This window comes from Crocodylus porosus, unplaced genomic scaffold (genome assembly GCF_001723895.1).
Source record: "Crocodylus porosus isolate Cpor-Errol unplaced genomic scaffold, CroPor_comp1, whole genome shotgun sequence".
In the NCBI taxonomy this organism is placed as follows: Eukaryota; Metazoa; Chordata; order Crocodylia; family Crocodylidae; genus Crocodylus; species Crocodylus porosus.
In genome coordinates, this window is record NW_017728951.1 from 25,220,321 (window position 1) to 25,245,637 (window position 25,317).

General features: G+C 62.7%; 2 protein-coding genes and 1 long non-coding RNA gene across 5 annotated transcripts; 1 reads left to right on the forward strand and 2 right to left on the reverse strand.

Annotated features, from left to right (window-relative positions):
• Positions 1–3,049: 3,049 nt before the first annotated feature.
• LOC109324140 lies at positions 3,050–3,830 on the reverse strand. Its single transcript, XR_002104858.1, has 3 exons — positions 3,576–3,830; positions 3,334–3,340; positions 3,050–3,205 (listed from the first exon to the last, which is right to left on the reverse strand). It is a non-coding gene; the product is annotated as an uncharacterized LOC109324140 (long non-coding RNA).
• A 7,245-nt stretch (positions 3,831–11,075) lies between these two features.
• SEMA4G (semaphorin 4G) lies at positions 11,076–21,153 on the forward strand. 3 transcript variants are annotated; one of them, XR_002104857.1, is made up of 15 exons: positions 11,076–11,304; positions 14,621–14,769; positions 14,940–15,002; positions 15,091–15,189; positions 15,367–15,460; positions 15,607–15,720; positions 16,147–16,313; positions 16,389–16,558; positions 17,203–17,347; positions 17,511–17,733; positions 18,042–18,157; positions 18,299–18,453; positions 19,103–19,164; positions 19,483–20,523; positions 20,842–21,153. XR_002104857.1 is itself a non-coding variant. In XM_019556038.1 (14 exons), the coding sequence occupies exons 1-14, from the start codon at positions 11,178–11,180 to the stop codon at positions 20,286–20,288; spliced, it is 2,490 nt and encodes an 829-aa protein (XP_019411583.1). In that variant the 5' UTR covers positions 11,076–11,177; the 3' UTR covers positions 20,289–21,153. The 3 variants fall into 3 exon arrangements, 2 of the variants coding, with proteins under 2 accessions (XP_019411583.1, XP_019411584.1); XM_019556038.1 differs by having other exon boundaries at positions 19,483–21,153; XM_019556039.1 differs by having other exon boundaries at positions 17,556–17,733; positions 19,483–21,153.
• Positions 21,154–23,088: 1,935 nt separating this feature from the next.
• On the reverse strand, positions 23,089–25,049 carry MRPL43 (mitochondrial ribosomal protein L43). Its single transcript, XM_019556041.1, has 3 exons — positions 24,878–25,049; positions 24,059–24,165; positions 23,089–23,353 (listed from the first exon to the last, which is right to left on the reverse strand). The coding sequence occupies exons 1-3, from the start codon at positions 25,006–25,008 to the stop codon at positions 23,118–23,120; spliced, it is 474 nt and encodes a 157-aa protein (XP_019411586.1). The 5' UTR covers positions 25,009–25,049; the 3' UTR covers positions 23,089–23,117.
• Positions 25,050–25,317: the final 268 nt, after the last annotated feature.

Here is a 25,317-nt window from a genome sequence, read left to right on the forward strand (position 1 = left end):
TGGGCATAGGGGGACTGGACCCCAAGGTAGCATGGGCAGGTCTATGGGGAGGTCCAAGTGGGGTGCAGATGGCGAGTGTGTTATCTCATACAAAATGACACTTATTTTTTCCACCAGTTAAAAAGAAACTAGAAGCTTTACTAAAATGCCAGGGGCCTCAGGCTGGATTATTCAGTTTAAGATTGACACAAAAACAAATGTAACTTCATCAGAGTGAATTCAAAACAGTGTGAAATGGGAGCTTTGTGACCAGGAGCAGCCAATGGGCAGCAGAAAGGCAGAAGAAAGTCTGGCTTGGCTGGTGGAACATGAAGATTGTTAAAAAGAAGAGGGCTGGTAACGCCGGTGGAGTGAAGAGTTTAGCAGGAATCGGGTAGATGATAATGAGGCATGAAGTCAAGGGCCTCCCTCAGTGCTGCCTGAGTAGAAATGCCACTGCTGGCTGCTAGGTTTAAACTTTGGGTGGAGCAGGGATTGAAGGGGATCTGCCTCCGTAGCAGCCCAGGGGCATGCGTGTGTTGGGGGCAGAAGGTTATATCCCTGGTGGAGGATCTAGCAGCGTCTGCACTGGTGCGTGGTGCAGCTTGGAGGCCGTGCACTTAAGCAGGGGTAGTTGGCTCAGGGTCTAGTGTTTGCATTTCTCACCGGGGCACCTCCCCACCTCCGTGCGCTTTGCAAAAGGAAATGAGCTCTTCTTTTTCTCCACGGGAAGGGGATTTATAAACGGCTCAAGAGGGGGAACATTCAAGCCTTACCCGGAGCAACCCGTGGATGGGAGGGAACCATCTGAACCCATCCCTGGGAGCTAATGAGAAGCTTCCTAATGACCAGCGATGTGCAAAGGCTTGGGAGCAAATGCCCCCTCTGCATCTCTTGGAGGCTGGCATGGATGTGGTGGGAATGGAGTAACAGCTCGTTAAACTGTAGGATCTGGGCAAATTAATGAGGCTCGTCTGCCAGCATTGGGAGCGAGGTGGTAACACCTCCAGGTTTCAGGCCAGGGGTTTTCAACCCAACGCAGCAAAGCCCTGAAGCTCATACTTAAGTTGATGGGTATGAAGTAGCCCTGGAGACCTACGCACGTGCTGTGTGTGCTAAAGGGGCTGGCGGGGATCTCCAGGGGTCACGTCTAGTCCAACCGCTGCCTGAGGCAGGATGAGCCCTGTCCATACCAGCCCAGATGCATCCGTTGTCCAACCTCGTAGCAAAACTGTACAATCAACCCTTCCCCAGCACTGGGCACCCCCCTGCCCCTGCCACGGGGGAAGCAGGGGCGCTGCGGCCACTGATGTCCTGCTGCTGCAAAGGTTGTTAATAGGCGCTCCTGAGATCCATGTCTGCATGGCTGGAAGTAGCAGGATGGGCAGGGCCTGGCCTCCGTGGGTCCAAATAGCTGTCAAAACCATCCCTCCTCTGATGGGGGTGGTGTTGGCGATGGAGGTGGTGGTGTGTCCCTGGTACTGGAGAGCCTGGTTGGCCTCCGTGGCAGGGAAATGCTGGTTGCTGTGAGGACACGTGGAGCGTCTGAGCTATGCAGGGCTGGCGTTCGGGGTGACTGGGCTGAGGAGAATACCATATTTCACCCCCATACCATATTTCCTCGCATACAACACGTACCCCCCACAACCCAGCTGCTGCTGGGAGTTAGCGCGCACTATACGCGAGAAATACGGCAAGAGCCATTTCAGCAGAAACCAGAAACAAAACTGGGTCTGCTGTGGGAGACGGGGAGGAAGACTTCTCTCAAGGAAGAGTCTTGGGCTCGATTGACTAAAGGGAGACTGAAGGGTCAAAGGGTGCCCGGGTCGTGCCAGCTCCGGCTTGCATTCGAGGCTCGCTTTTGGGTTGTGTCCTGCAAACCCAGTGGATGTCATGCCAAACTACCCCTTGGTGGGGTTTCCTTCCTGCTCGGTCTGCTCTGGGATGTTGGGTCTCCTCTTAAGGCAGTAGATCAACGCTTTTTATAGGCTTTAGCTGGGTTTTTCATGGTGGCCAGGTCAGCTCTGTGCCCCCCTGGTGCCTGTGCTCTTTCTGCTCTTACTCATAGCAAAATGCTGGGAGCCTCAGAGCCCATTGCCCAGAGTGGCGGGGGAAGCTGCAGCCACTGTCCCACTGGGAGCAATGGAAGTGGGGACTGGAACCACGTGGGCGTGGGTGGGGAGGGCGGCGAGACCCTGCCGGACGTGGGGCAATGTCACCAGGCTGCGCCGGTGTGTAGGAAGCCTGCAGCATCGTGATGGTCTGGGTCCTTTTGTGGCCTCTGACACTGGAGCCACGGAGCGAGGAAGCCACAGATGTGCCTTTGCCCCCTTTGGGAAGTGGGTTGTCTTCCTCTCCTGGGGCAGCTGGCCACAGTGCCGGGGCCAGGGCTGGAGGGACCCTGGGGCTGAGCCAGTTTGGGCAAGCCCATGGCTTGGAGAGTGACCTTCTCATAGGTCCCTACTACACGTTACATATATGATGCCATTAACCGGTGAATTGCGCAATAAATGTAGACAGGCCACGCTTGCAAAGTAATGATCACACGCTAAATTGATGAATTGCGCAATAAATGTGGATGGGCTGTACATGCAAAGTAATTATCCCACAATGAGCTGGTGAATCGTGCAGTAAATGTGGATGGGCCATGCATGCAAAGTAACGATCACACACTGAACTGATGAATTGCGCAATAAATGTAGACAGGCCACATGTGCAAAGTAATTATTATGTGATAAAAACGGCTATAAAAAGAGGCAGCCGGCTGTAAAGTGAGTGCTTGGAAATGTGTAACAACTCTGGAGTGGGTTTCTACCCAACTTGAATTTGAAGGTGTAGCAGGGCCCATCACCTCCGGGCTCCCTGGCCAGCCATCAGCGTTGTCCATGGCCCGGTTGCTCTCACTGTGACCACTGCTATTATTTTTTAATGCTCTTCAGCGCCTTGAAGCCTTGCTGCAGGCTGTCTGCTCTCACTAGTGACTTCTGGAGAGAGGCGGCGGCTGACACGGCGACTAGCGCGCACCGATTTGAGGAGGCTTCCCATGGCTGCCGAGCCGTTCCCCCCGATTCTCTTTCTCCGTGCATTTCTCTCCTTGACCCGCATCCACGCCCGGGAGCATCACGTGCCTCTCCGTGGCGTGTCGATGCAGGCTGGAGGGATTTGGGGGGAATACTGCAGCCTGCTTTCTCCTCCTCTCCACGGGGGCAGCAATTTCGTTATCTCGCTGCCCCCAGCAGATGCCTTTGCGCGACTTGAACATGGTTGCAGCAGCGAGAGCACAGGCTCGGAGCTGGATTGACTCCATGGGGTTTTAGTCGTTGTTATCCGCTGGATGTGTACAGTGCAGGCAACCTTTGTTCTCCCCGGCTTTCCCCGTGGCAGGGTCAGGGGTGTCTGTAGTTTTGCTCAGTGGATTTGTCTGGGATGGTTTGGACGGGGCAGGGGTTGGACTAGGTGGCTCTAGGATCCAGTGATTTCTCCGTGCTCTCATTGCTGCCCCCGTGGACAAGCCTCTCTCTTTCCCCCACCACTGAGTCCATGGCTAGGAAGAGAAGTGTGACCAGAACCATTTAGTGGCTTTGTCGACAGGTGACACCATCACGTAAGCATCCCAAATCCTTCCTGTCGAGGCACGTTGGGCAGAGCTGGCACGGGTTTTGGCTTGGGGCTCGTCAGAGGTTACGGTGTGAGCCGGTGGGGGAGTTGTTCTTCGCCTTGGTCTCTGGCGCCTCGTGAATTCACTCCAGACAATGCTGCTCCCTGGGGAATAACAGGACATTAGTATTGGAGCGGTGTCCTTGTATTGCTGTTGCGACCACCTCTGTTCCAGGACTAGCGCGCGCCCATGAGAATAATGTCGTTCCTCTGCCGCTAGGAAGCCAACCTGCAAAATGCCAGATGTTTGCAAGTGACAAAAATGTTCAAGGGCTTGGACGGCAAGTCAGGCGGGGAGAGGCTGGAGGAGCGGGGCACGTTCGGCTTGCGGAAAAGGCGCTGAAGAGGGGACTTGAGAGCAGTCGGCACCTACCTGAAGGGCTGCCCTCGAGAAGAGGGGAAACACCTTTTCTCTCTTGCTGCAGAGAATGGGACGCGGAGCTGTGGCTTGATGTTGCGGCCAAGCAAGGTTGGGTCAGATCACGGGAAAAGCTGCTTCACTGCTAAAGCCGGGAGAGACGCCAGGGACGGGGTGGGGGTGTTAAGGGAAAGGGTGCACAGGCACTGGTGGGGGATGATTTAGGTGCAGCGATGCCCATGCTCTGCAGTGGGTGTCAGGGGGCGTTAATCCTGCCCCAGAGGCGCTGGAGATGTGACGGGGCTGGGCACCAACCCTGCAGGGTCTTGCCCCTGCGCTCGGAGTCGGACCAGTGCTGTACTGGGGATCAGGAAGACATCTTCCTCCCTGGTCAGGACCGAGGGTTTTTTGCCTTCTTTTGCAGCAGGGGCCCGACCTCTGCCTGGGATCCCGGGAGCGTACGCTAACAACCTTGTATAGAAGTAGGATGCTGGCGGCTGCAGCCCCCGCCGGCTTTCCCTGGGGCAGGGCCGGGTGTGACATCTGGTGTTGTGTCAGGGTTGACGTTAGTTTTACAAAGAGTTTACATGATGGATGCATCTGGGCTGGCTTGCACGCGGCTGATCCTGCCTCGGGCAGGGGGTTGGACTAGTCCCTTCCAGCCCGGCTTCTCTAGGATCCTGCTGCTTGGGAAGTTATCCCAAGAAGAGGTTGCAAAACCATCCTTCCTTTGAGCGTCACTCAAAAACCCATCCCTCCAGCTCTTCCCTGTCCCGGCCCAGCATCCCCACTCATTTCCTCTTGGGGTTTTTTTTTGTCCCCCCCTCTCTATGTCTGATGAAATATTTGCTCTTGCGGGAACTGTCTGCAGCCCGTAAGCATGTTTGAACAGCTTTCCAGAGGGCCCAGGCATTTCGGTTTGTATATGCAAGATCCTAAGCAAACAAACCTGCACCGGGGGCTTTATCAAGCGGCTTTCTATTCAGAGGCACTGGACCATCTCTTTGTTCTCATTAGTCCCTTCCAAACGAGCAGGCAGCTCTGGCTGGCGTGGATCGGGCTGCGACGGGCTTGGCGCTGAACAGCTTAAGGGAGATGAGGCTTCATTAGAGCCTAAATGGGATGCTTAAAAGCAAAAGCCGGTCATAAAAAGACGTGAGATGTATGGAGTGGATAATGGCCTCTTAATACCTCCCTTCCTCGCATGTGGGAGCACTGGTTGGAAACGCCACGCTGCGGACAGCACGGATTTTATTTCTTGGTGTTAAGATGCTCTTCGCTTGCTCGATAGCCCAACTTTGTGGCCTGCAAGGAGACCGGCGGGCACACGGACGATGCACAAGATACTGAAGCTCTTGCCGAGAGGGGGAAGCAGGCCAGGGTGCGGGAGGCGTCCCTTGGCAGACTGAGCCTTGTAAAATGGCTCGTTACCGGCGCCGGAGCTGCCGGGGCAGGTGGGGTTGGCTGGGTTATGGGCACCTCGAAAGGAACAGAGCGAGTGCCGCGGGCACCTGGTGCATGTACCCAGCCCCTTCGGCTGCGTGCGTCTCCCAGGGGAGGCATCTCCTGCCTCTCAGCTACATGCATGTAGCCAGAAGCCGTGTTAACACGTGGCACTTCATCCAGGCTCCAGCAGTGGATCTGAGCCATCAGCGAGCTATTTGGGCAGGTGATTGAGAAGGGCAGGGTCAGGCCTGTGCTGGTGCCCCCCAGGCCGTGCCCTCTGGAGGTGGCATGGATGCGACCGGCTGTCCAGGACCGCTGCCGGATGGACAGCCGTGTCTCTCCGAGCGGCTGTGTCTCCTGTGGTTTCCCTGTCCTGCCTCTGCACCATCACCCAGAGCTTGCCGAGTCCTGGCTCTCGGCCTCCAAACACCCAGGACACCCCCTGCCGCTGATGCAAGCAGCAAAGCCGTGGCCCAGCCATGCAACACTGTCCCCGGAGCTGGGCTCAAACTCCACCATGCGACGCTGTCCCTGGGTAGATTTTCGTCCCGGGAACAAACCCAGTCATGAGGCGCTCTTTCCACGTCCTGCGTGGTCTGGCCTGTGCTGGCTGGCACTGGGATCAAGGCCACGGGTGGTTCCTGTGCTGCTCCTATGCTTGGTGCATCCTTGATGGTCTTGGCCAAGGAACAAGGGGCCCTTTAAAGGCTTGCCGCAGCATCTGCTTGCTTGGTGCTCCATCCTGGGATGCTGTCTTTCCCTATGATTTATCTTGGCTTTGCTGTGCGCTGCCAACAGCACCCCCCCTGCATCCTGTCCTGGCCGGGGCTTAAAAGCACTGGTCTCTCATGCAGCTCATCCTGCCTTTGGGGACAGAAGCAGCAGCTGTAGGTTGCAGGGATAACCGAAGAGAAATGTCAGGATTTGGCCTTGGCATTTCAGTGCCAGCTTGAGCAATGGAGAGGGGTTGGGGGACATGGCCTGGTGGGTCGGGGAGTGGGTACTGTGAGTGAGCTAGCACGGTGCTAGGGGCTAAGTTCACCTGCTAAGAGGCTGCTGTTTCGAGGTAGTGAGGCTGGGATGTGATCCTGTGTCTGGGGAGGCATAGGAAGAAAAAAAAAGACTTTCCCAGAGTTATGGCCGCATCTTCAGCTCAGCTCATTCACCCTCCCTTTCCTGCTTAACTAATGCTGAAACGCTAGGTGCTGCTGAGGACTGGCCTGCATGGGTAGATCTATGGTTCTGAAAAGAGCTAAAGAGTCTCCAGGGCTGTGAAACACGAGAGACCAGGAGCAGCTAGCAGGCAGCAAAATTGCCCCGAGAAAGGTACTCTTCTCTTCTTTAGTGGAACATCAAGATGGTTAAAAGGAAAGATGATTGTTAACCCCTTTGGAGCGAAGAACAATGGGCCATTAAGTCAATTGACTCCCTTGGCTGCCTGGATAGCAATGCCACAGCTACTGTATTGTGGGGCAGGAATCAAAGCAAGGGTGCTTCTATCCTGTGCAGAAAATCAGCTTCCCTGCCTAGTGTGGCCTTATTCTGGGGGGAAAACATGCGTGTTGTATGTAGAGAAAAGATGGTAGCAAACCAGCAAGCTCTTCAGAGCACTGGAAATCAATACGGCTGCGGTATGGATCAGCCCCTTTGGGAAGCCTCCGACCAGCAAGCGGCACTGGAAACTGGTGGTGTCACCCTGGCAGCCAGTGACCAGTCCCTGCCGGTCAGCGAGTTAACCAGGATTTTCCAGTTGCCCAACCCTTGTTGCGGCCAGCGGTTCAGGTTTCCTTTCTCCTGGCTTGCTAAACGTTCACATCAGAGGCATAAGCTGATCCTCGTGGGAGGCTGGGAACGGGCTTCCCCTGGCCCCATCAGCTCATGATCTCCATTGCAGCCTCCGTCCGTGGGGTAGGAGATCTGGCCAGCTCAGCCGGATACAGAGCGGACTGCCGGCGTGTTGCTGATTTTGAGCCAGACCCAGGGAGCAGGACTTGCTGGAGATGGCGGCAATCGTGCCCGTGACAGCTTGTGAAAGAGGAGTTCAAGGGCAGCGGGAGAACGCCAGGGACAGCAGGCACGTGGCCTGGCGCATCCGCGTGCCTTCTGCTCTTCATTAGGCCTTGCTTTCCCGGCGTCCTCGACCCTCTCTTGAAGCCCCCGGCTTCCCAGCTGCTTCCAGCAGCTCCTTTCATCGTGAGACCCCCCCCCTCCCCCCCATCTCCGCGCCCGTGACCGCTGCAAAGATGCGACGCTCCCGTTATCGGGAGCAGCATGTTAATGGCGGGGGGGGGGGGACGGGGAGACTGTGCCAGACAGAGCCGCCGTGGAAACGGATGCTGTCTCCTGCAAGGGGGCATCCATCTCACGAGGGGCTGTTGGACGAGGTAGGGAAATGGAAAACATCTGGCGCTGCTTTTGGAGCCCGGCAGCCAGAAAAGCGATTCTCCACATGCTCCATTTTCCGCCCCGGTTTTCCTCTCCCTGTGGACACTGGCCCTGGATTTTAGCTTTTGCTGAAGTTCTGGCTGCATTTTTTGGCCCCCCACCTCTTTTCTTTCCTGCACGCCCCAGCCCTGGCTGGAATCTCCATCCACAAGCGACTGGGGAGTTGCCTTCTGCTCATTCCTCCGTGAGCATTTCAAGGTAGAGTTTTACTAGGCAGCTCCTTGGATATGTTCAAGGGGCAGCGGGTGCTCTCTGGAGGTCTCTGCTGAGTGTCACCCCCCCCCCAGAAACCCTACTTATTAACCTGTCATCTGCGTGTCTCTTCCTCCGCTCTTCCAAGGCTTTGACTTGGATTCACTGGCGTCCGGGTGGTTTGCTAGAGCAGCTGCAAGGAGCTTCAGTGCCTGGCCCCTGAGACCCCTGCCCAAGAGCAGTAGGGAGGGAAGCTGGTGGGGTGGAAGGAAGCATTGCAGAGCAAATGGCAGAAGGGCCTGATGGGGAGCCAGGGTCTGACCTACTTGGCAGGCTGAGGTTCCTCAGGGTTAGGTTGTGTCCCCGCATCAGGGATTCGCCTTGGGCTGGACATGTGCATGTGCCTCTGTTGTGCATTTGTGTGCGTGCACATATGTATGTGTTTGCATGTCTGCATATGTATATACTTATATACATGTGCGTGTGTGTGTGCGTGTGTATGTATATGTGTGTGCGCGTGTGTATATTTGTTCATATGCATGTGTGTGTGCACGTATTTGTATGTGTGCATGTATATGTGTGCATGCACATGTGTTTGTATGCGTGTGCACGTGTGCATGTGCATATATATGTGCGCATATGTTTGCGTGCGTGTGCATATTTATGTGTGTGTGGTGCATGTATATAGGGGTGTGTGTGTGTGTGCGTGTGTGTATATATAGACACATGCATGGGTATGTGCGTGTGCCTATGTGTGTGCATGTGTATGTGTGTGTGCGCGGCCTGCCTCCCTCACCCTTGGCTTCTACCGATTTCTCGGCCTGATAACGCTGCCAACGCTCGGTTGGGCTCTCCCCCCGGAGCGGACAGCGCTGACGTCCCGAGCTCCCTGCGTCTTGCTCAGCCTCGGGCCAGCCGAGCGTGGCCACCCGCGCTCCTCTTCCTTCCCTTCCTTTTTAGGTGAAAAGCCACGGCCAGAAGAGCCCTTTTGTTCCCGGCTTTGGAGCGCCGCTGGCTCGCTCCCTCCTTCCTCCCCCTCCAGCAGCTCCGGCAGGAGACTGCGATCAACTCTTCCCGTGGGACCACGTCCTCCTTTCTCCGCACCGTGGGAGAGAAAGCGGCCCCAAGCAAAGGAAGGACGGAAAAGTTGTAGCCCGGATTTTGCAGAGACCTCGTCTCCTCCCTGCCAGGCCTCAGGCAGGGGAACGCTGTCTCCGGGCAGCTGGCGGAGGTCCGGTCGGATGTGCTTGCTGGAAACCCGCGTCTACCTCTCTGTAGCTGGCCCCGTGGCCCGTCTCCCGCCGCCTTTGCCCAGCATGCCAGGGAGCTGCACGTGCAACGTTCACATTGCACTAGAAAGCTTTGAGAGCAGCCAGCATGGCGGACGGGCCCCGCGTTCCCACCCCGGGTCGCGAGGGAGCATGGCTTTGGCTTGGGCCTTGTTCCCTTCTCCTCCCCACACCGCCGCTGCACCCTGCGCGCCTGGCTCTGCCTATTCGGCTCCAGTGTGGCATTGCCCCCCCGACCCGGGAGAGTCGGCCCCACGGTTGCATCAATGTTTGCACGGTTCGAGCACGCGGGCTCCAGTTTGCAAACATCCACCCCCGTGCACGGGGTGCCGGGTGGTCCCTGGAGCCCGCCGGCAGCCTGTGGGGCCTGCCAGCATGGTGGGCCGTGCCAGAGAGCTGGCACCAACTGGCGCGTGGGCAGAGGCAGCTGGTCCTCGCCGGAGGAAGGCTGGTGGGTGGGTGGCAGCGGTGCGGTGGCTGCTCGTGGCTGCTGCGATGGTGTTCCCCGCTCAGCAAATTCCTTGGGTTTCCTGGCACGGAGCAGCCCGTCGTGAGTCCCTGTCCCGGCTTCCAGCTGTGGGTCACCAAGCGCTTGGGGGGTTTTAAGCCTCTCCCAGAGGTGCTGGGGCTGGGGCTGGGCTGCGCCAATGCTCCTGCCAGCACCCACCCCACAGGGTCGTGGCTGGGGAGTCTTGCCCCTGCGCTCAGGTTCAGCCCCACGGTGCACTGGGGCAGGAAGGGACTTCTCCCCTGTTCAGACTGGTGTGGACTTGGGGGGGTTTGCCTTCCTCTGCAGCGGGGGCACGGCCTGTTCTGGGCTCTCTGCAGCGCCCACGACCCCCCGGCGGCAGCAGGATGGCGGCGGCCGCGGCCCCCCTGCATCCTGGGAGCAGGGGCGATGCCTGGGAGGGGGAGCAGGATCAGGGGCAGATCCCAGCAGGTCCCCTGCTGGAGGCTCGGGGATGCCCGGTGACCCCTGCAGCTCGGCCGCTCGGGGGGGGGAGGGTGGGCTGCTGTACCCGACTATCACATCACATTCTCCTGGGAACTATGACATCACTTCCTTCCTCTTGGAAGCTATGGCATCACTTCCTCCTGGGAGCTACTATGTCACTACCTTCCTTCTGGAAGCAATTGCATCACTTCCTTCTTCCTGGCAGTTAATACATCGTTTCCTTTGGAGATGCATTCCGTCACTTCCTTCTTCCAGGAAAACATTAACATCACTTCCTCCTGGGAGCTATCGCATCACTTCCTTCCTCCAGGGGGAAGGAAGTGATGCAATAGCTTCCAGGAGGAAGGAAGTGATGTAACTACTCCCAGGAGGAAGTGACATTAATGTCTTCCTTTGGGGCTCTGACCGTGGGCTGCTTGCACTGGAGGGTGTCGAGAGGAGCCGCGGAGAGTGGCGTGCGAGAGGGATGCAGAGCCTCGCCCCCTGCCCCTGCCCCTGCCCCTGCCCGGGGCCTGATGAGAAGAGCAGGTTTCCGGGGGTTGCGGGAGCCCGATTCCTGCTGCAGCTTCCTGTCATCTCTGCTTTTGCAACTAAGCGGTGCTTGGGAGCGGGGGGAAGGAGCGGGGCAGGGGCAGGGGCAGGGGCCGGTGTGGGGAGCAGGCCGCGCTTCTTGGTGCCGTCCCGGCTCTGCGTGTCGTGCAGCATTGCCACGCTGCCTCAGTTTCCCTTCTGTTCTGCATTGCAGGGCCGCGATTGCGGGGCGCCGTGAGACCCCGAGGAGCCAGCGGGACCGTCCCCGTCTGCTCGGACACTGGCTTTGCATCCGCGAGGCTGCCATCGTGGTCCCCCGAGGAGGATGAGAAGACACGTAGCCCATCTCCTGCTGGCCCTGTCTGCTGCCGTGGCCGTGGCCGTGGGCTACCCCTCTCGGCGCTCTGTCCCGGACTTGGATGCCACGCCGAGGCTGACCGTCACCTACAAAGGTAACGAAGGTCTCGCGATTGTCTCGGAGATAAACTCATCGGGGAGCGTCCTGGCACGCGTGTAGCCGGTCTCCCCGGCACGGGGCGGTGGTGGCCACAGAGCCCGCAGCGCCTGGGTCTCTGGAGCATTTATGATCGAGCTTTTCTAGGAGCGAGACGGTGGCAGCTGAAGGCCCCGGCTTTCCCCGCGGCAGGGTCGGGTGCGATGCCGGCGGCTGTGTCAGGGTTGACGGTCATCTTACAAAGAGTTTAGCTGCTGGGTTTGTCTGGGCGGGTTTGGATGGGGCAGGGCAGGAGGGTTCGACGCCCTCTCGGAAAGCCTTGGGCATCCCTTAAAAGCATCCGTGTGCGTGGGGGCAGGGCTGGCTGGTGGCTCGGGGATCAGCCCAGGGTGGCAGCGCTGGATCGCGGGGGGGGGGTCTCAGTCTTCCCCGTCCCTCGCTGGCTCCGGGGGAAGGCGGCCGGCAGCGTGGCTGAGCTCTGCCCGGAGGAGCTGATCCTTGCAGGATGCTGTAAAGACGGGGGCTGGCATTGCCACAGCCAGGGGTTTCCAATCGGGGCATCATTTCCCCCTGCAGCCTCTGCCTCCCTCGCACCCTGAGACCCCTTGCCCCGGTCAAAAAGCTCGGGCGTCTTCTAACCAGAGTTAATCCTGCGGGCTCGGGTCTCCGGCAGCTGATGCTGCCTTGGGCTGCCCGTCAGCCCCGGGCTGGGCTTGGCGCCCGGGCATGGCTAGCCATGGAGCTGGCCTCACCCCGCTGCCCCCGCGGTCCCTGAGGCCAGCGGGATCCAGCTGGTAGCATGGACACGTGCCCTGCGTTGGCAGTGCCCCCGGACCCGTAACCCCATCGCTCCAGCATCTGCTCGTTCGTGGTCTCTCCTTCCAGATCCGTCCGGGAGACCGGGGAGAGGCTCCCGGAGTGAGCCGGCGGAGGCCGAGCAGTATTGGGGCTAACCCCCCCCCCAGCCTTGCTTGCCACCTCCCTTGTGCACCCGTGCTCCCGCCCCCCGGGGTTGCAAAACCAGCTCTGCTCTGGGGACAAAGCGCTGAGGCCCGGGACGTGGCTGCCAGCGTCGTCTCGAGAGGAGGGGAGCAGTCCCCAGCTGGAGGGGGGTGGGCTGGCCCCCCCCAGCTCCCAGGCCCCCGTGCCAGCACATTTGTTCCAGGGGCCGGTCCCGGGACCGCGTCCAGGATGCAGCGAGCGGGTGGGATCTGGCTGGGACGTGGGATCGGAGCCCGTGGGGCAGCGCTGGGGGCCGCCGGGGACACGGTCCCTCTCGAGGAGGGAGGCCGGAGGCGGGGGAGATGCTGCAGGCATCGCAGGCACCTGTCCGGTGCCCCTTGGCTTCCAGCTGTCCTCTGCTCTCCCTGCATCTGGGGCCCCGGGATGCCCACGCAGCTGGCCGGCTGTCGACCCCGTGGTGCTATCTCGTGTCCTGTCCGGCAGGTCTCCTGTCCGGCCCCTCGCAGGCAGCCCCCGGCCCCTCGCCCCAGACCGGACGGGCTCCTCCTGCCCCGGCAAAGCCTGGCGGGGCCCCTCGGGCAGCTTCCCCCTTTGTCCCCCGGGCTCTTTGTTGGCCGGCTGCTTTCCGCGGACGCCCGCTGGCCCCGGCCCAGCTGCCGTTCCCACGCCGTGGCCTCTGCGGTGGTCTTTTTTTCTCTGGGAAGGAGGGTCCTTGTGCCAAGAAGCCACTGCCGTCGCCCCAGGGGCCCATTATCTCCCTGGCTGCGAGCCGTGGAGGGAGGGGGGAAAACACGGGTCTGTTGGCAAGAAGGGGAGCACGTATGTGGGGGGGAGGCAGGCAAGGGCCCAGTCTTGGCCCTCCGAGGGGCTGTGCACCCTGCTACAGGTGGTCCCGGCCATCACGCCTTGCTCGGATGGGGTTCACGAGGGGTCCCCTCCCTGCAGCCCACCCCAGGGAGCTCCTTTTCCTTGGCAGAAGGACAGGGGTGTGAACAACTCCCGCATCCACAGAGAGATTTTAATAGTTGGGGAAAACTCCCTGCCAAGCCAGCTGGAAAGCAATTAGGACCCTCCAAAGCATCCCCTCGTTTGCCCCCTTCGCCGCAATGCCGGGGAGAGCCGCGTTACAAGCCGTTGATCTTCCTCACCGGAGCTAGGGAGCTTTTTTTCTCAGCGGGAAAAATGGCTTAATAGACCCCGCTTAGAAAATGTTTTGGCAGCAAGAAATGACCTTTGTGCCGTATCGGGTTCATTGCAGGGCGTTTCGGTGCATTCGCCGGGCGGGACGTGGAAAGGCCGGGGGGTGTTTTGGGCAGCATGGCTGGGGAGGAGCGAAAGCAGATTTCTTACAAAACTTGCTGTGGTTTCTCCGCCGGCCCCTGCTCCCGGGGCGGGAAGGGACCCCCGAGGCTGAGTGAAGTGACCTGTCCATGGTGAGAGGCAGGCGGTGTCAGAGCTGAGGCCAGGCCCGGCTCGTCCTCTCTCTCCCTTCATTACTCTGTGACTTGCTTGGGTGTCAGCTCACGCCACATTTTGCCCTGGGCAGACCCCAGGACAAGGACATCTGCTTTGGTCAGAAGTGGTGCTAGATTCACCGACAGTTTGGACCTCCAGGCTGGTTGGACCAGGGCCAACCCCAGTGGGACGACTCGCCCTCGAACTGGTCCCCGGGGGCGGCCTGACAGCGGCACGTGAGCCAACGTGAAGGCTCCCGTGTCCGCGTGATGCTCCCGCTGCCGTCTCTCTACCGTTCCCAGGAGGTTCCTCCTCGTCTCCAGCCTCAGTTTCCCCTGCTGCAGCTGGGGGCCATTGCTCCTAGTCCTGTCCCCTGTGGCCACAGGGAACAGCCCGTTTCCATCCTCTCCGGGGGATCTGGTGACCGCGATCAAATCCCCCGTCACCTTCTCTTCTCCAGACTCGGTCACCCTCGGTCTTCCAGCCTGTCCTGCCCAGTCCTGCCTCCCCGGCCCCCGGCGGGTTTGGTGGGGCTGACGCTTACCCCCCAGAAGTGGGTTTAGGCTGTGTCGGTGCGGGAGGAGTGTTCATGGTACAGGCCACAGAGCCCCTGTTGCCAACATATAAGGGGATGGACGGGACAAACTGTTACGGAGTGGCAGGGGTGTGTGCGTGGGCATGGGAATGTGTGCACGCATGGGTGTGCGTATGTGTGCACGTGTTTACGCACATGTGTGCACGCACGTGTATGTGCGTGTGTGGGTGCGCGCATGGCCTTATGTGTGTGTATGTGTGTGCCTGTTCGTGTATATTCATGGATGTATGTGTGTGGGCATCTGCACATGCATGTGTGTATGTGTGTGCGTGTCCTAACTCTGCCGCTCCTCTCCCCGCAGAGCTCTCCCACGTCGAGCGCTTCGGCGCCGGCGCCCACAACTACACCACGCTGCTGCTGGAGGACGAACGGGGCATCCTCTACGTGGGCGCCCGCGGCGCCGTCTTCGCCCTCAACGCCAGCGCCATCGGCGACGGCTCGCACCGCACGGTGAGGATCCCTCGGCCGCGGCGGGCGCAGGGTGGCAGCTGCCTGGTTCCCGGGGGTCCCAGCCCTGGTCGTGGATGCTCGTCTCGGCAGAGAAGGGGCTTTCACGGGGCGGCAGGGCGGGGGTGGGACGGCTCCTGCCTTCTCGGTCATGCTGCCCTTTGTCCGCGCAGATCCAGTGGGAAGCGTCCCCGGAGAAGCGGGCCGACTGCCTCAAGAAGGGCAAGAACAACAAGGTGCTTGGCACGGGGCAGGGGCCGCGGCGGGGATGGGGGCCGCGGTGCCCGGGTCCCCCTGCCGTGACCCCGTGCCTCCCTCTCGCAGACCGAGTGCTTCAACCACGTGCGGTTCCTGCAGCGGCTGAACGGCACCCACCTGTACGCCTGCGGCACGTACGCCTTCCACCCGCTCTGCGCCGCCATCGTGAGTGCCGCGGGGCGCTGGGCAGGATGGACCGGGCTCTGACCCAGCTGTGACGCCCCTTACTGTATATCCTTATGGGACCGAGTCCCCGGCTGGGATGGGGGCAGCTCACCTCCCCCTCCGCGCGCACCCCGGTCTTGGCCCGAATAACCTCCCTCTGCCCCCTTCCCTCTGCAGGACGCCGACCGGTTCGTGCTGCCAGGGCTCTTGGAGGAGGGCAAGGAGAAGTGCCCGTACGACCCTGCCCGCGGCTACACTGGCCTCATCGTGGGTAAGCCCTGGGCACCTGGGTGGGGGCCCGCAAACACCCCGGGCATCGTGGCTGCATGCCAGGTGGAGAGGTCGCGGGTGCCCGGGGGATCTGGGGGTGCGGGTAGGGGCGTGCGTGGGTGCTCACGGTTCCCCCACCGGCGGCAGACGGTGGGCTCTACACGGCCACGCGCTACGAGTTTCGCAGCCTGCCCGACGTCCGCCGCAACCTCCACCAGCGCCCGCTCAAGACCGAGGAGTCCCCCTTGCACTGGCTGGACGGTGAGTGCTCCCCGGCCCCCGCCACGCTGCGCCCACTTCTGGGGGGTGCAGAGCCACTCGCCTCTCGCGAGCCGGGAGGGCTGTACACGGAGCGGGTGGGATTAATATGACCTTGGTCCTGATGCGTGCCTGGCCCCCTCCCCGTGCAGGTGGGTGCGGGAGGAACACGCTGCCCTCAGGGGTCCTATGGACCCCGGGTCAAAGGTCGTGCCTAGACAGACCCTTTCAGGCCTCACCCGGGGGAGACGGGGTCTGCTCCACTCAGAGGCGCCCATGTATGCTGAGATCGATCCTTTGAGGGAAACCGAGGCATGGAGGAGCAGGCTGTGCCCTGCTGGGGACAGAGCCTGGTGGTGGGAGCTGAGACCCCTTCCCCTCCTGCCCCCCGCCCTGCACACGGCTGCTGACCCCCGCCGCTGGGCGCAGATGCCGAGTTCGTGGCCTCGGCGCTGGTGCGGGAGAGCGAGCGCAGCCCCGTGGGCGACGACGACAAGATCTACTTCTTCTTCACGGAGCGGGCGGGCGAGGAGGGCGCCGCGCTCTTCAGCAAGGGCCAGGCCGCCCGCATCGCCCGGGTGGCTCGGGTGTGCAAGGTGAGCCCCCTCTCCTCCTCCCTGTCCCGGGGACTGAGCTGGGCACGGGCTCACGGCTCGGCTCTCCTGCCGCAGGGGGACGTGGGCGGCCAGAAGATCCTCCAGCGCAAGTGGACCACGTTCCTGAAGGCGCGGCTGGCCTGCTACGTGCCCTACTACGAGCTCCTGCAGAGCGTCTGCAGCCTGGACGGCAGCGCCTGGCCCAGCACCGTCTTCTACGCCGCCTTCACGCTGGCGCCGCAGTGGTGAGCGCGGGCTGGGGGCTGCGGCCGGCAGGAGCTGGACGTGGGGTTTCACTGTAGCCTGGAGGGCAAATGCTGTGGCGGGGTGGCAGCCAGACCCAGAACCAGCAGGACCCGCTGGCCCGGCTGGGGCGGCTGGCACTGCCCGGGCATCCCTGGCCCGCAGCCCCTTGGCAGGAGAAGGAGGAAGTGGCATTTCCTGTTGGTGTGAATGAATTGTTCCCCGGCTAATTAGCCCGCCTCTGTCTATAGCCGCGCGGCAGGGGCACCAGTATTTATAGCGCCGTGGCATCTGTGCCAGCCTGGGCCCCGGGAGGAGGGCGTTTCCATGGAGATGCTCGTTAGCTGGCACACTCGTTAAAGAAAGCCTCCCCTCTCCCCAGATTTGGGGAGCCCCTTGAGTGTGGGGCGATGTGGGGTTAAATTAAAGGGACAGCAGCGAGGACTTGAGCGTAGTGGTTAGAGCAGGGAGCTGCTCCATGCCCTACAGGCAACTGAGAGGCACGGAGCTGCAGGACCGCCCCCCAGGATCTGCATCCCCCAAGCCGGGGGCCGGGAGCTCGCTGTTGCCTCCTGGCTTCCCGAGCCCTAGTGTAGACAGTACCGGGGCGTGCGGAACCGGCCCCTGACCCGCGGCTGTGTTCCAGGCGCAGCATGGAGGTGTCGGCCGTGTGCCGCTACGACCTCTCGGCGCTGCAGCGCGCCTTCGACGGGCCCTACATGGAATACCAGGACGCCGCCCGCAAGTGGGCCCGCTATGAGGGGGAGGTGCCCGAGCCCCGGCCTGGCGCCGTAAGTGACTGCCAGGCTGCGGGTGGGCACGGCGGGTCTGGGGGGCTCCCGAGCCCGGCCCAGGCTGCTGTTAGTAGGGGCCGTTAGCTTCCGGCGGAAGCGGTGGCCTCAGGGCCGCAGGCCGCTCCCTGGCTGACCCGTGGCCCCGGCCTCGTCTGCACAGTGCATCACGGCCCGGGTGCGCCGCGGCGGCTTCAACTCCTCGCAGGACCTGCCCAACGTGGTGCTGGACTTCGTGAAGCTTCACCCGCTGGTGTGGGAGGAGGTGGGGCCAGCCGGCGGTGCCCCGCTGCTGCTCAAGAAGGGCGCGCGCTACACCCACGTGGCCGCTGACCGCGTGCTCGCGCTGGACGGGCGCCTCTACGACGTGCTCTTCCTGGGCACCGGTGAGACGGAGGGGCGGCCCCTGGGGACCCCGAGGCCCCTCCTCGGACATGCCGGTGCCCCTCGCTCCCAACCTGCAGCCCCCTGCCCCTCTCTTCAGGCATGGAGCTCCTGCCCACCCCGGTTTCGCTGCCTTGCCCCCAGCCCCGCGACCCTGGTCCATTCTGCTCTCAGTCTTTGGCAGCGGCTGGGATGCCTGGGGCTGCCAGGGGGCACCCACCTTTGGCTCGGGGCCTGGCGCAAAGGGTTAAACGCTCCCCCCCATGTGACCCTGGCCCACCCTGACCAGCCCTGGTTTGCCTCCCGCCAGGTGACGGCTGGTTGCACCGGGCCGTGGTCGTGGGCTCCGGCGTCCACATCATCGAGGAGCTCCAGGTCTTCAAGGACCCGCAGCCCGTGGAGAACCTGGTGATCTCCAAGGCCCAGGTGAGGGGCAGCAGGAGCAGTCCGAGGAGGGGGGAGTCCCTCCTATCCCAAAAGAGCCCAGGAGTCTGGGCTCTCAGCCCCCCGGTGCCAGGGGCCTGGGGGCCGGTGGCTGCGCTGACGGGCACCTGCCTGTGCCTGCAGCGGAGCGTGTACGTGGGGGCGGCTGGCGGCGTTGTGCAGCTGCCCCTGGCTGCCTGCGCCCGCTACAGCTCCTGCTACGACTGCGTCCTGGCCCGGGACCCATACTGCGCCTGGGACGGTGCCCGCTGCGCCCACCTGGATGGTGCCCCCCACAGGTACCGGGTATGGGGGGGGGGTCTCCTGGAATGGTGCCCCTCGCTCCCGACCTGCAGCCCCCTTGGGCGGCCAGCTGGAGGCCCGTGGATGCCCTGGTCCCGGGGCCAGGGCTGGGGAGTGTTGGCCTGGAGCATCAACTCTCATCTCATCCCAGGGGGGCTTCCTGTTGGGGCCGGGGGCGGGCATGGCACGTTTGTCAGCCCCCTACTTGGGGCTGGTGCGTTGGGGTCGCTCGTGTGTGGCTTGGTGCATGTGCATGTATGTGCCTATGAGCATGTGGGCATGTGTATGTGCACAGGCATGTGTAATGTGTGTGCAGCTATGTCTGTGGGCATATGTTTACTTGTATGTGTGGGCATGCACGTGCGTACGGGTGTGTGGGCATGCGTGTGTGCACATGTAGGTGTGGGCATCCAGGTGTCTCCACACATGCGCATATGTATGGACATGTGTTTGTACATGTGCATGCAAATGTGCATGCATGTGTGTGTCTGCTTGGATGTGCACAGGCAGGCATGTGCATGCACAGGTGTGTGTGTGTCTGTGTGGGTGTATGGCATGTGTACATGTGTGTGCCCCCCCACAGGTGCGTGTCTACGGGGCCTGTGCCTGCCACATGGGGCTGATGCAGGCCCTTGTGTCCCGCAGGGCGCAGCTGGTGCAAGACATGCAGCGCGGCAACGAGGGCTGCGGGAACGACTCCAATCCGGGTGAGGCTTGTCCTGGGGTCGGGCCCTTGCCCTGTGGGTGCCCCTGCCCACCCCAGCCGTGCTTCCCCCACTGCTGCCCTGGCCCCCTGGGCCTGCTCCCTGCCCTGTGCCCCACCAGCCCCACACCTGGGCCAAGGTCACGGAGCAGGTTGTGACCTCGGGGAACCCAGGCATCTGAGTGCCTCCGGGACCTCGGCCAGCTTCAGAGAGCAGCTCTGGGGCAGCAGGTGGGCTTCCCGCCCCATGGCACCTCCCGAGTCCCATCCAGGGTCTTCCCATCCCACGAGGCGACCCTGACCCCCACTGCTCTCCCCGCAGCCACGGCGGCGTGGAAGACGCGGAAGGTGCTGCGTGGGGACGACGTGCTGCTGCCCTGTGACCAGCCCTCTAACTTGGCACGGGCCGTGTGGCGGGTGAACGGGTCTGTGGTGGCCACACCAGGCGCCCACTTCCGTGTGGGCGTGGACGGGCTGCTGGTGACGGGCACCCTGCCCGAGCACAGTGGGGACTACGCCTGCTACGCTGAGGAGAACGGGCTGCACTCACTGCTGGCTGCCTACGCCCTGGCCGTGCTGCCTGCGCCGGTCTTGCCCCCGCCGTTGCCCTCAGCACCCCTCGTGCCCCGTGCCGCCGGCCAGGCCTTGCCTGACCCGCGCTTCCTCTACATCGCGGCCATCACCGTGCTGGGTGGGCTCTGCCTCGTGCTCAGCACTGTGCTGCTCTACGTGGCTTGCCTCCAGCGCCGCCGCGGCAAGTACGTGCTGGGCGACCCACGAGCAGCCACGGTGGAGCTGCAGACGGTGTCGGCCGGCTGCCTGGCCAAGAGCCGGGACGCGGTGAGGGACGATGGCTGCTTGCAGATCATCCCAGGCGAGGCGCCGCCACCCGCGCCCCCGCCACCTCCGCCGCCCCTGCCGCCCGCCGAGACGCCCAACGGGCTGTCGGCGCTGCCCAGCGTCCTGCGCAAGATGAATGGCAACAGCTACATGCTGCTGCGGCAGCAGGACGAGCCCAGCACCGCTGCGCCCCTGTGCCCCAGCTCCTTCGCCGAGGAGCTCAGCAAGATCCTGGAGAAGCGCAAGCACTCGCAGCTGGTGGAGAAGCCGGACGAGAGCTCCGTCTAGGGGCCCCCCAGGCCCCTACTGGCTCAGGCGCTGGCCCCCGCTGCCCCCCGGGGCGTTCCCAGACCGGTCGCTGGACACCAAGGAGACTTGAGTTGCTCTCTACAAGCCCGGGGCGGCTGGTGGACAGTGGGAGAGGACCCATGGGGAGGGGGTTACCGTGCTGGGGCCGGAGCTGGGACCCAGGCCGGGGCTGCCAAGCTGCAGGAGAGCCGGGAGGCGGCTCGGCTGAGCAGAGGTGGGTAGAGCCATGGGCGTGGGGGAGATAAGTGGGGTGAGCACAGTGCTGCTATTCAGTGCCCTCGGGGAGGCAGGAGTGGCTAAACCCCCAGTGAGTTCCTCTGGGGTAGCTGCCATGTGGCTGCTCTTATCCCAGGGTAGTGTGCTCCAGGCCCTTGGGGGTCAGTCTGCCATGGGATCAAATCCTGGTGGGGAAAAGGTCCCATGTGGCTTCTGCCCCACAAATTACCCTGCTGGGGGGGGATAGTACTGGCATATTTGGGACAGGGAGCGAAGCACTGCCCCCTCCGACACTTACTGCCTCATCTCCCTGCAGGCTGGTGCTGGGTTGCGAGCCGGCCGCCTCCATGGACCAGCAAGGCCTGGACCCTGAGTGCGGAGGCCCTGGTGGGCGCGGGGACGGAGCCCGAAGAGAGGACGGTGCCGAGGGGCTGCAGCGTGGGACCCTCCTGCCCAGCGCGGTGCCGCTCGCTCCCTGCCCTGAGCTGTCGGGGCCCTGCCTGGGACGGGGGCCTGTGGGAGGGGAGGGGGCCATGCCACGGTCTGCGGGTGCAGGGGCCAGCAGGCATCCTCGGGGGACCCAGCAGGCCCCGTCCCCTCGTCAGCAATAAATGCAGATGTGTCTGGACCAGCCAGCGTCACTTGCTCTGACTCGGCCCGGCCGCCAGGAGCGGGCTGGGGAGGTCTCAGAGTCGCTGCAGGGCCAAGGCCGTGCCCAGCCAGTGTGTGAAGGGTTAACAGGCCTCTGCGGTGGGTTGGGACAGGCAGCCCTTCCCTGGGGGCTCAGGGCTTCTCTCACTTCAGGTGGGGTCTGCTGGGGGCTCTGGGCTGGGGTCTCAGGTGAAGGCCTGTGTCAGCCCCTGCGTAGAGCCCAGGTAGAGCAACAGGGGTCCCTGGCTCGCGTCTGGTCTGTGCTGGGGTCTCCTAGCAGGCCATCACTGTGTCCCCAGCTCAGGCCTGCACCTGGCAATTCCATGTCTGCCCCTCCTGGCAGCCCTCCATGCCCAAGAAGCACTATCTTGCTGCTGCCTCTCAAGGCTTCCCCCTGCCTGTGCACCAGGTGGGTGCCCTGGCTTCTCCCTCCCCTCACCATGTTTGTAGCCTCTCCTTGTTTTCTGCGCCTATGGGTCCTGCCCATCACTGTGGAGATGAGCGCCAGGTGCTGTAGATGAAGGAACCACAGTGAAAGCCAGGGTGGTATCATTGGCAAAGGGCAAACCAGCAACTCTTCCTGCGAGGGCAAGATGAAGTCTCCAGGCCACACTGGGGGCTGGCAGGGATGTGGTTAACGGGACAGCCCAATCTGGATGCAACCCCTGTCTTCAGGGCTGCTAAAAATGGGCTGAGTGGGAGCAGCTGTTGGTGAGGGCCCAAGGGGCATGATGGGCACCCCCAGCTGAGGGGGTGTGTGGAAATCACAAGGTGTGGGTAGGAGTCACTCAGCTCCAGGGAATGCAGGGGGAAGGACAGCTGGGCAAGGAGCCCCTGGGGGGCCCCCACCCCCCTCTGCCAGGTCACCAGGGCTGCAGCTACCTGCCCTGGGCTGCTCTCCAACCCCCTGGGCACTGGGGCAGGAACTGTGAAGCCCAGTGGGGAAGGTTGTTCCGGGCCCGGGACTGCTTAGCTTCCGAGATCGGACGGGATCGGGTGCAATCAGTCCGGTCTGGCCGTAGGCAGGAAGGGAAGGGAAGGCGGGGGGGCACGGACTGGAAGAGCCCTGGAACTTGTTGCCTCTGGGAGTCTGCCCAGTGCCAGCTAGGTCCCAGGAAGAGGTGGGGAGCTGGTAGGCCAGGCTGTGCCCACAGTGGGTAGGGGAACTGGGTCCCTTCGTGCCAGGGGTCAATTAGGGCAACAAAGGATGCCAGGTGCTAAGGCAGGTGCTTGGGACTTAGCTGGGCCCAGCTTTTCTTGCTGGTACCTGGCTGGCCTGAGGCAGGGAAACCTGCCCCCTCCCTAGTGGGGCACAGGGGCAAACCCAGGTGTTCTGTCCAGTGCTGAGGGCCCTGCCTGTCCAGGGGATTTATGGGGGGTTGGAGTATTTCACTACCTCCTGTCCTAAATGGCTCAGACAGGCTGTGGGGGCTGCCTGCCCCCAGCCAAGCCCAGCCCCCTGGGATGGTACTAGGCTGTGCCTCTGTGGCGCTGGAGTGTAGGGTGGGGGGCAAACCCTGAGACTCTGGAGGAGGCGGGAGGAAGACGACGAGATGTCACAGACAGTGAGAGCTAGAAAGGAAAGAGCAGGCACTACCCTAGGGCACCCAGCGTGCCCCCTCTCTCAGCAAGAGATGTTCCCTGGCCCCAATATGCAGCTGGCTCTGGGGTGCAGCCCAGCAGGTGCCAGGCAGGCCAGTCCTCTGTGGCTGCTGACTGGCTGGGTGGCCTGGGGCCAGGCTCTCCCCTTCCCACCCAAAGTGGTGGAAGGGCTGGAGAGCAGGTGGCACATACACCCAGGGCATGAAGGGCTGGACTAGGTCTCCCCCTCTGGCAGGCACTGAGGCCAGAGACTGATGCCACCCCCTACCCTCCTGATCAGACCATGGGACCCCACTTCCCACACACGCATACATGGAGTCCAGCCCCGTACTGCGTGGTTTATTCCGGGGGTGGGAAGCCTGGCTGGTTCACCCGGTGCAGGGTCTGCAGGCCTAGCCCGCTGGGCTTGTTGGTGAAGGGGTGCCACTGGCCCTGGATGCTGGGGTGGTTGGTGTGGAAAGGCTTGCGGATGCGGATGATCTCCAGCCCGGACTGGCTGGCCAGCTTGCAGATGAGCTGGGCGATATCCTCAACCGTCCGGTTGGCGATGGACTCCTCCCGCACGGTGCCGTTCACTGCCAGAACAAGGAGTGCCTGGCTGTCAGTCCGGCTCCAGCCCCTGCACGGCCCCCACCCTGCAGGCTGGGGGACCCTAGGTGCAGCAGGGGATGCCTCCTCCCTTGGGACCATGCCAGGTGCAGGTAACCTTTCTCCCCAGGAGCTGCTAGATGTGGCCTGGTCTCGCTGCCCGCAGCCAGGGAAGTGCCTCCATGTGGCAGGAGACCGAAGCCCCAGGTTCCCTGGAAGCCCCCTCAGTGGGTGGTTGCTTGTCCCCCCCACCCCCGCAATCCCCCGCTGCACTCAGAGGAGAGCCTCCGTGGGCTGGCAGCACCCCTGGCTGCCCAGCTGCAGTATTGCAAGCTCAGATCTGTCCCAGGTGCTGGAGTCAGGGTCATCGCACTCCCCCGGCACTGTTAGCTCTGCACATCTGGGGGAGACCTCAATCTTTTCTAGCTACGACCTGCCTGGCTCTGCAGTTGCTTGCGCTGATCCCCCCACCTTCTCCTTGATGCCAAGTCTCTGAGCTTGAGGGAGGAAAACCCGCTGCCCATGACAAGTGAGCTCCAGCTCAGCCGGGTTTGCATCTAGGTCTGGAGCCTTTCATCTGGGGCTCAGGGGAGCAGCACCTATTTTCAGGACCATGTGAGCAATGCAGCGATAGGGCTCTCCCTCTCCCTCTTCCCCCCGTTGAACGTGGCAGCGGCACGGCGCCTACTCACAATACTCAGCCACCACGGTGGGGCCTCGGCAGTCCTTGGGGTTCACGTACACCACGATGCCCGGGTTGCTTCTGGCGAAATCCACCACCTTTTCTTCCACGTAGTCCCTGGGGGAAGGGGAGGATTGGGGGGCTCCGACGCTGCTCCGAGAAGGGCCGAGGGAGCTCCCTGCTCCGCGGGGCCCAGAGGGGCAGCGGGCAGGACGCCTCGAGCTCACCCCTGCAAGCAGGGGGCACTCGTCTAGAAGGACCAAGTCATCACATTTCCCCTCCAGCAGCAGCTCGGGGTGGATGCTGGGCTCTTCCTCCACTTCCCGTCTCCTACTCAGTGAGCTGGGACAAGCCCTGGTAGGAAGCTGCTGACCCCCGTTTGCACCGTGTGCTCGTCTGAGGGGCGGGGGGTGGACACAGTTCCCTCCCCGCTGCTGGGCTGGCCCCCGACGGGTCCTTCGCCCCCCACCCCCGAAGCTCGGCCTGAGGGCAGCCCCAACTGCATCTCCCGGAGGCGGCACAGGGGCCAAAAGAGCACCGGTCCCATCACCCCCACTCCGAACTCAGGGCTCCCAGCAGAGATCACGAGGCGTGGGGTCAGGGGGCACACACCCGGGTCCCTGTGGGGGGCATCAGGGGCCAAGTGCCCCCCCCACATCCATCCATGCTGCTAGGAGAAGGTCAAAGGGCACGAGGTCAGGGGTCACATGCGGTCCTCCATGCTTGAGGTCAAGGGTCATGTGTCACCTAGCACCAGCGCCCCGTGACGTCTGGGGTCACGTGCCCCCGGACAGAGAAGGGGGGGAAGGGTCACGTGGGTCCCGCGTACCTGGCGCCGCGCGAGCTGGGCGAGGCCGGGCTGAAGACGAGGCTGAGGCGCTGCAGCTGGCAGACGTAGCGGCCCAGGCCGTTGCGCAGGACGCTGGCGAGGAAGCGGCTCGACGTCCCCCGACCCGTCATGGCAGCGCCACTTCCACCTCCACCCGGAAGCACTCCCCTCGGCCCGGCCCGGAAGTGGTACGAGGCACTTGTGCTTCTGGGGTTGTCCCACCACACTTCCGCCACCTCACCCGGAAAGGCTCCCCACCACCGGAAGTCGCCCTCCCTTGCCCTGGAAGCGGCACGTGGTTGTTGTGCTTCCGGGGTGGCGGGCATGGCGCGCTCCCGGACGCCGCACGTGGGTGACGGGTAGCGGGGATGGCGCTGCCCGCGGGGCCGAGGCGGCGGCTGCTGGCGCTGGCCCTGGCTTGGGGGCCGCGGGCCCGGCAG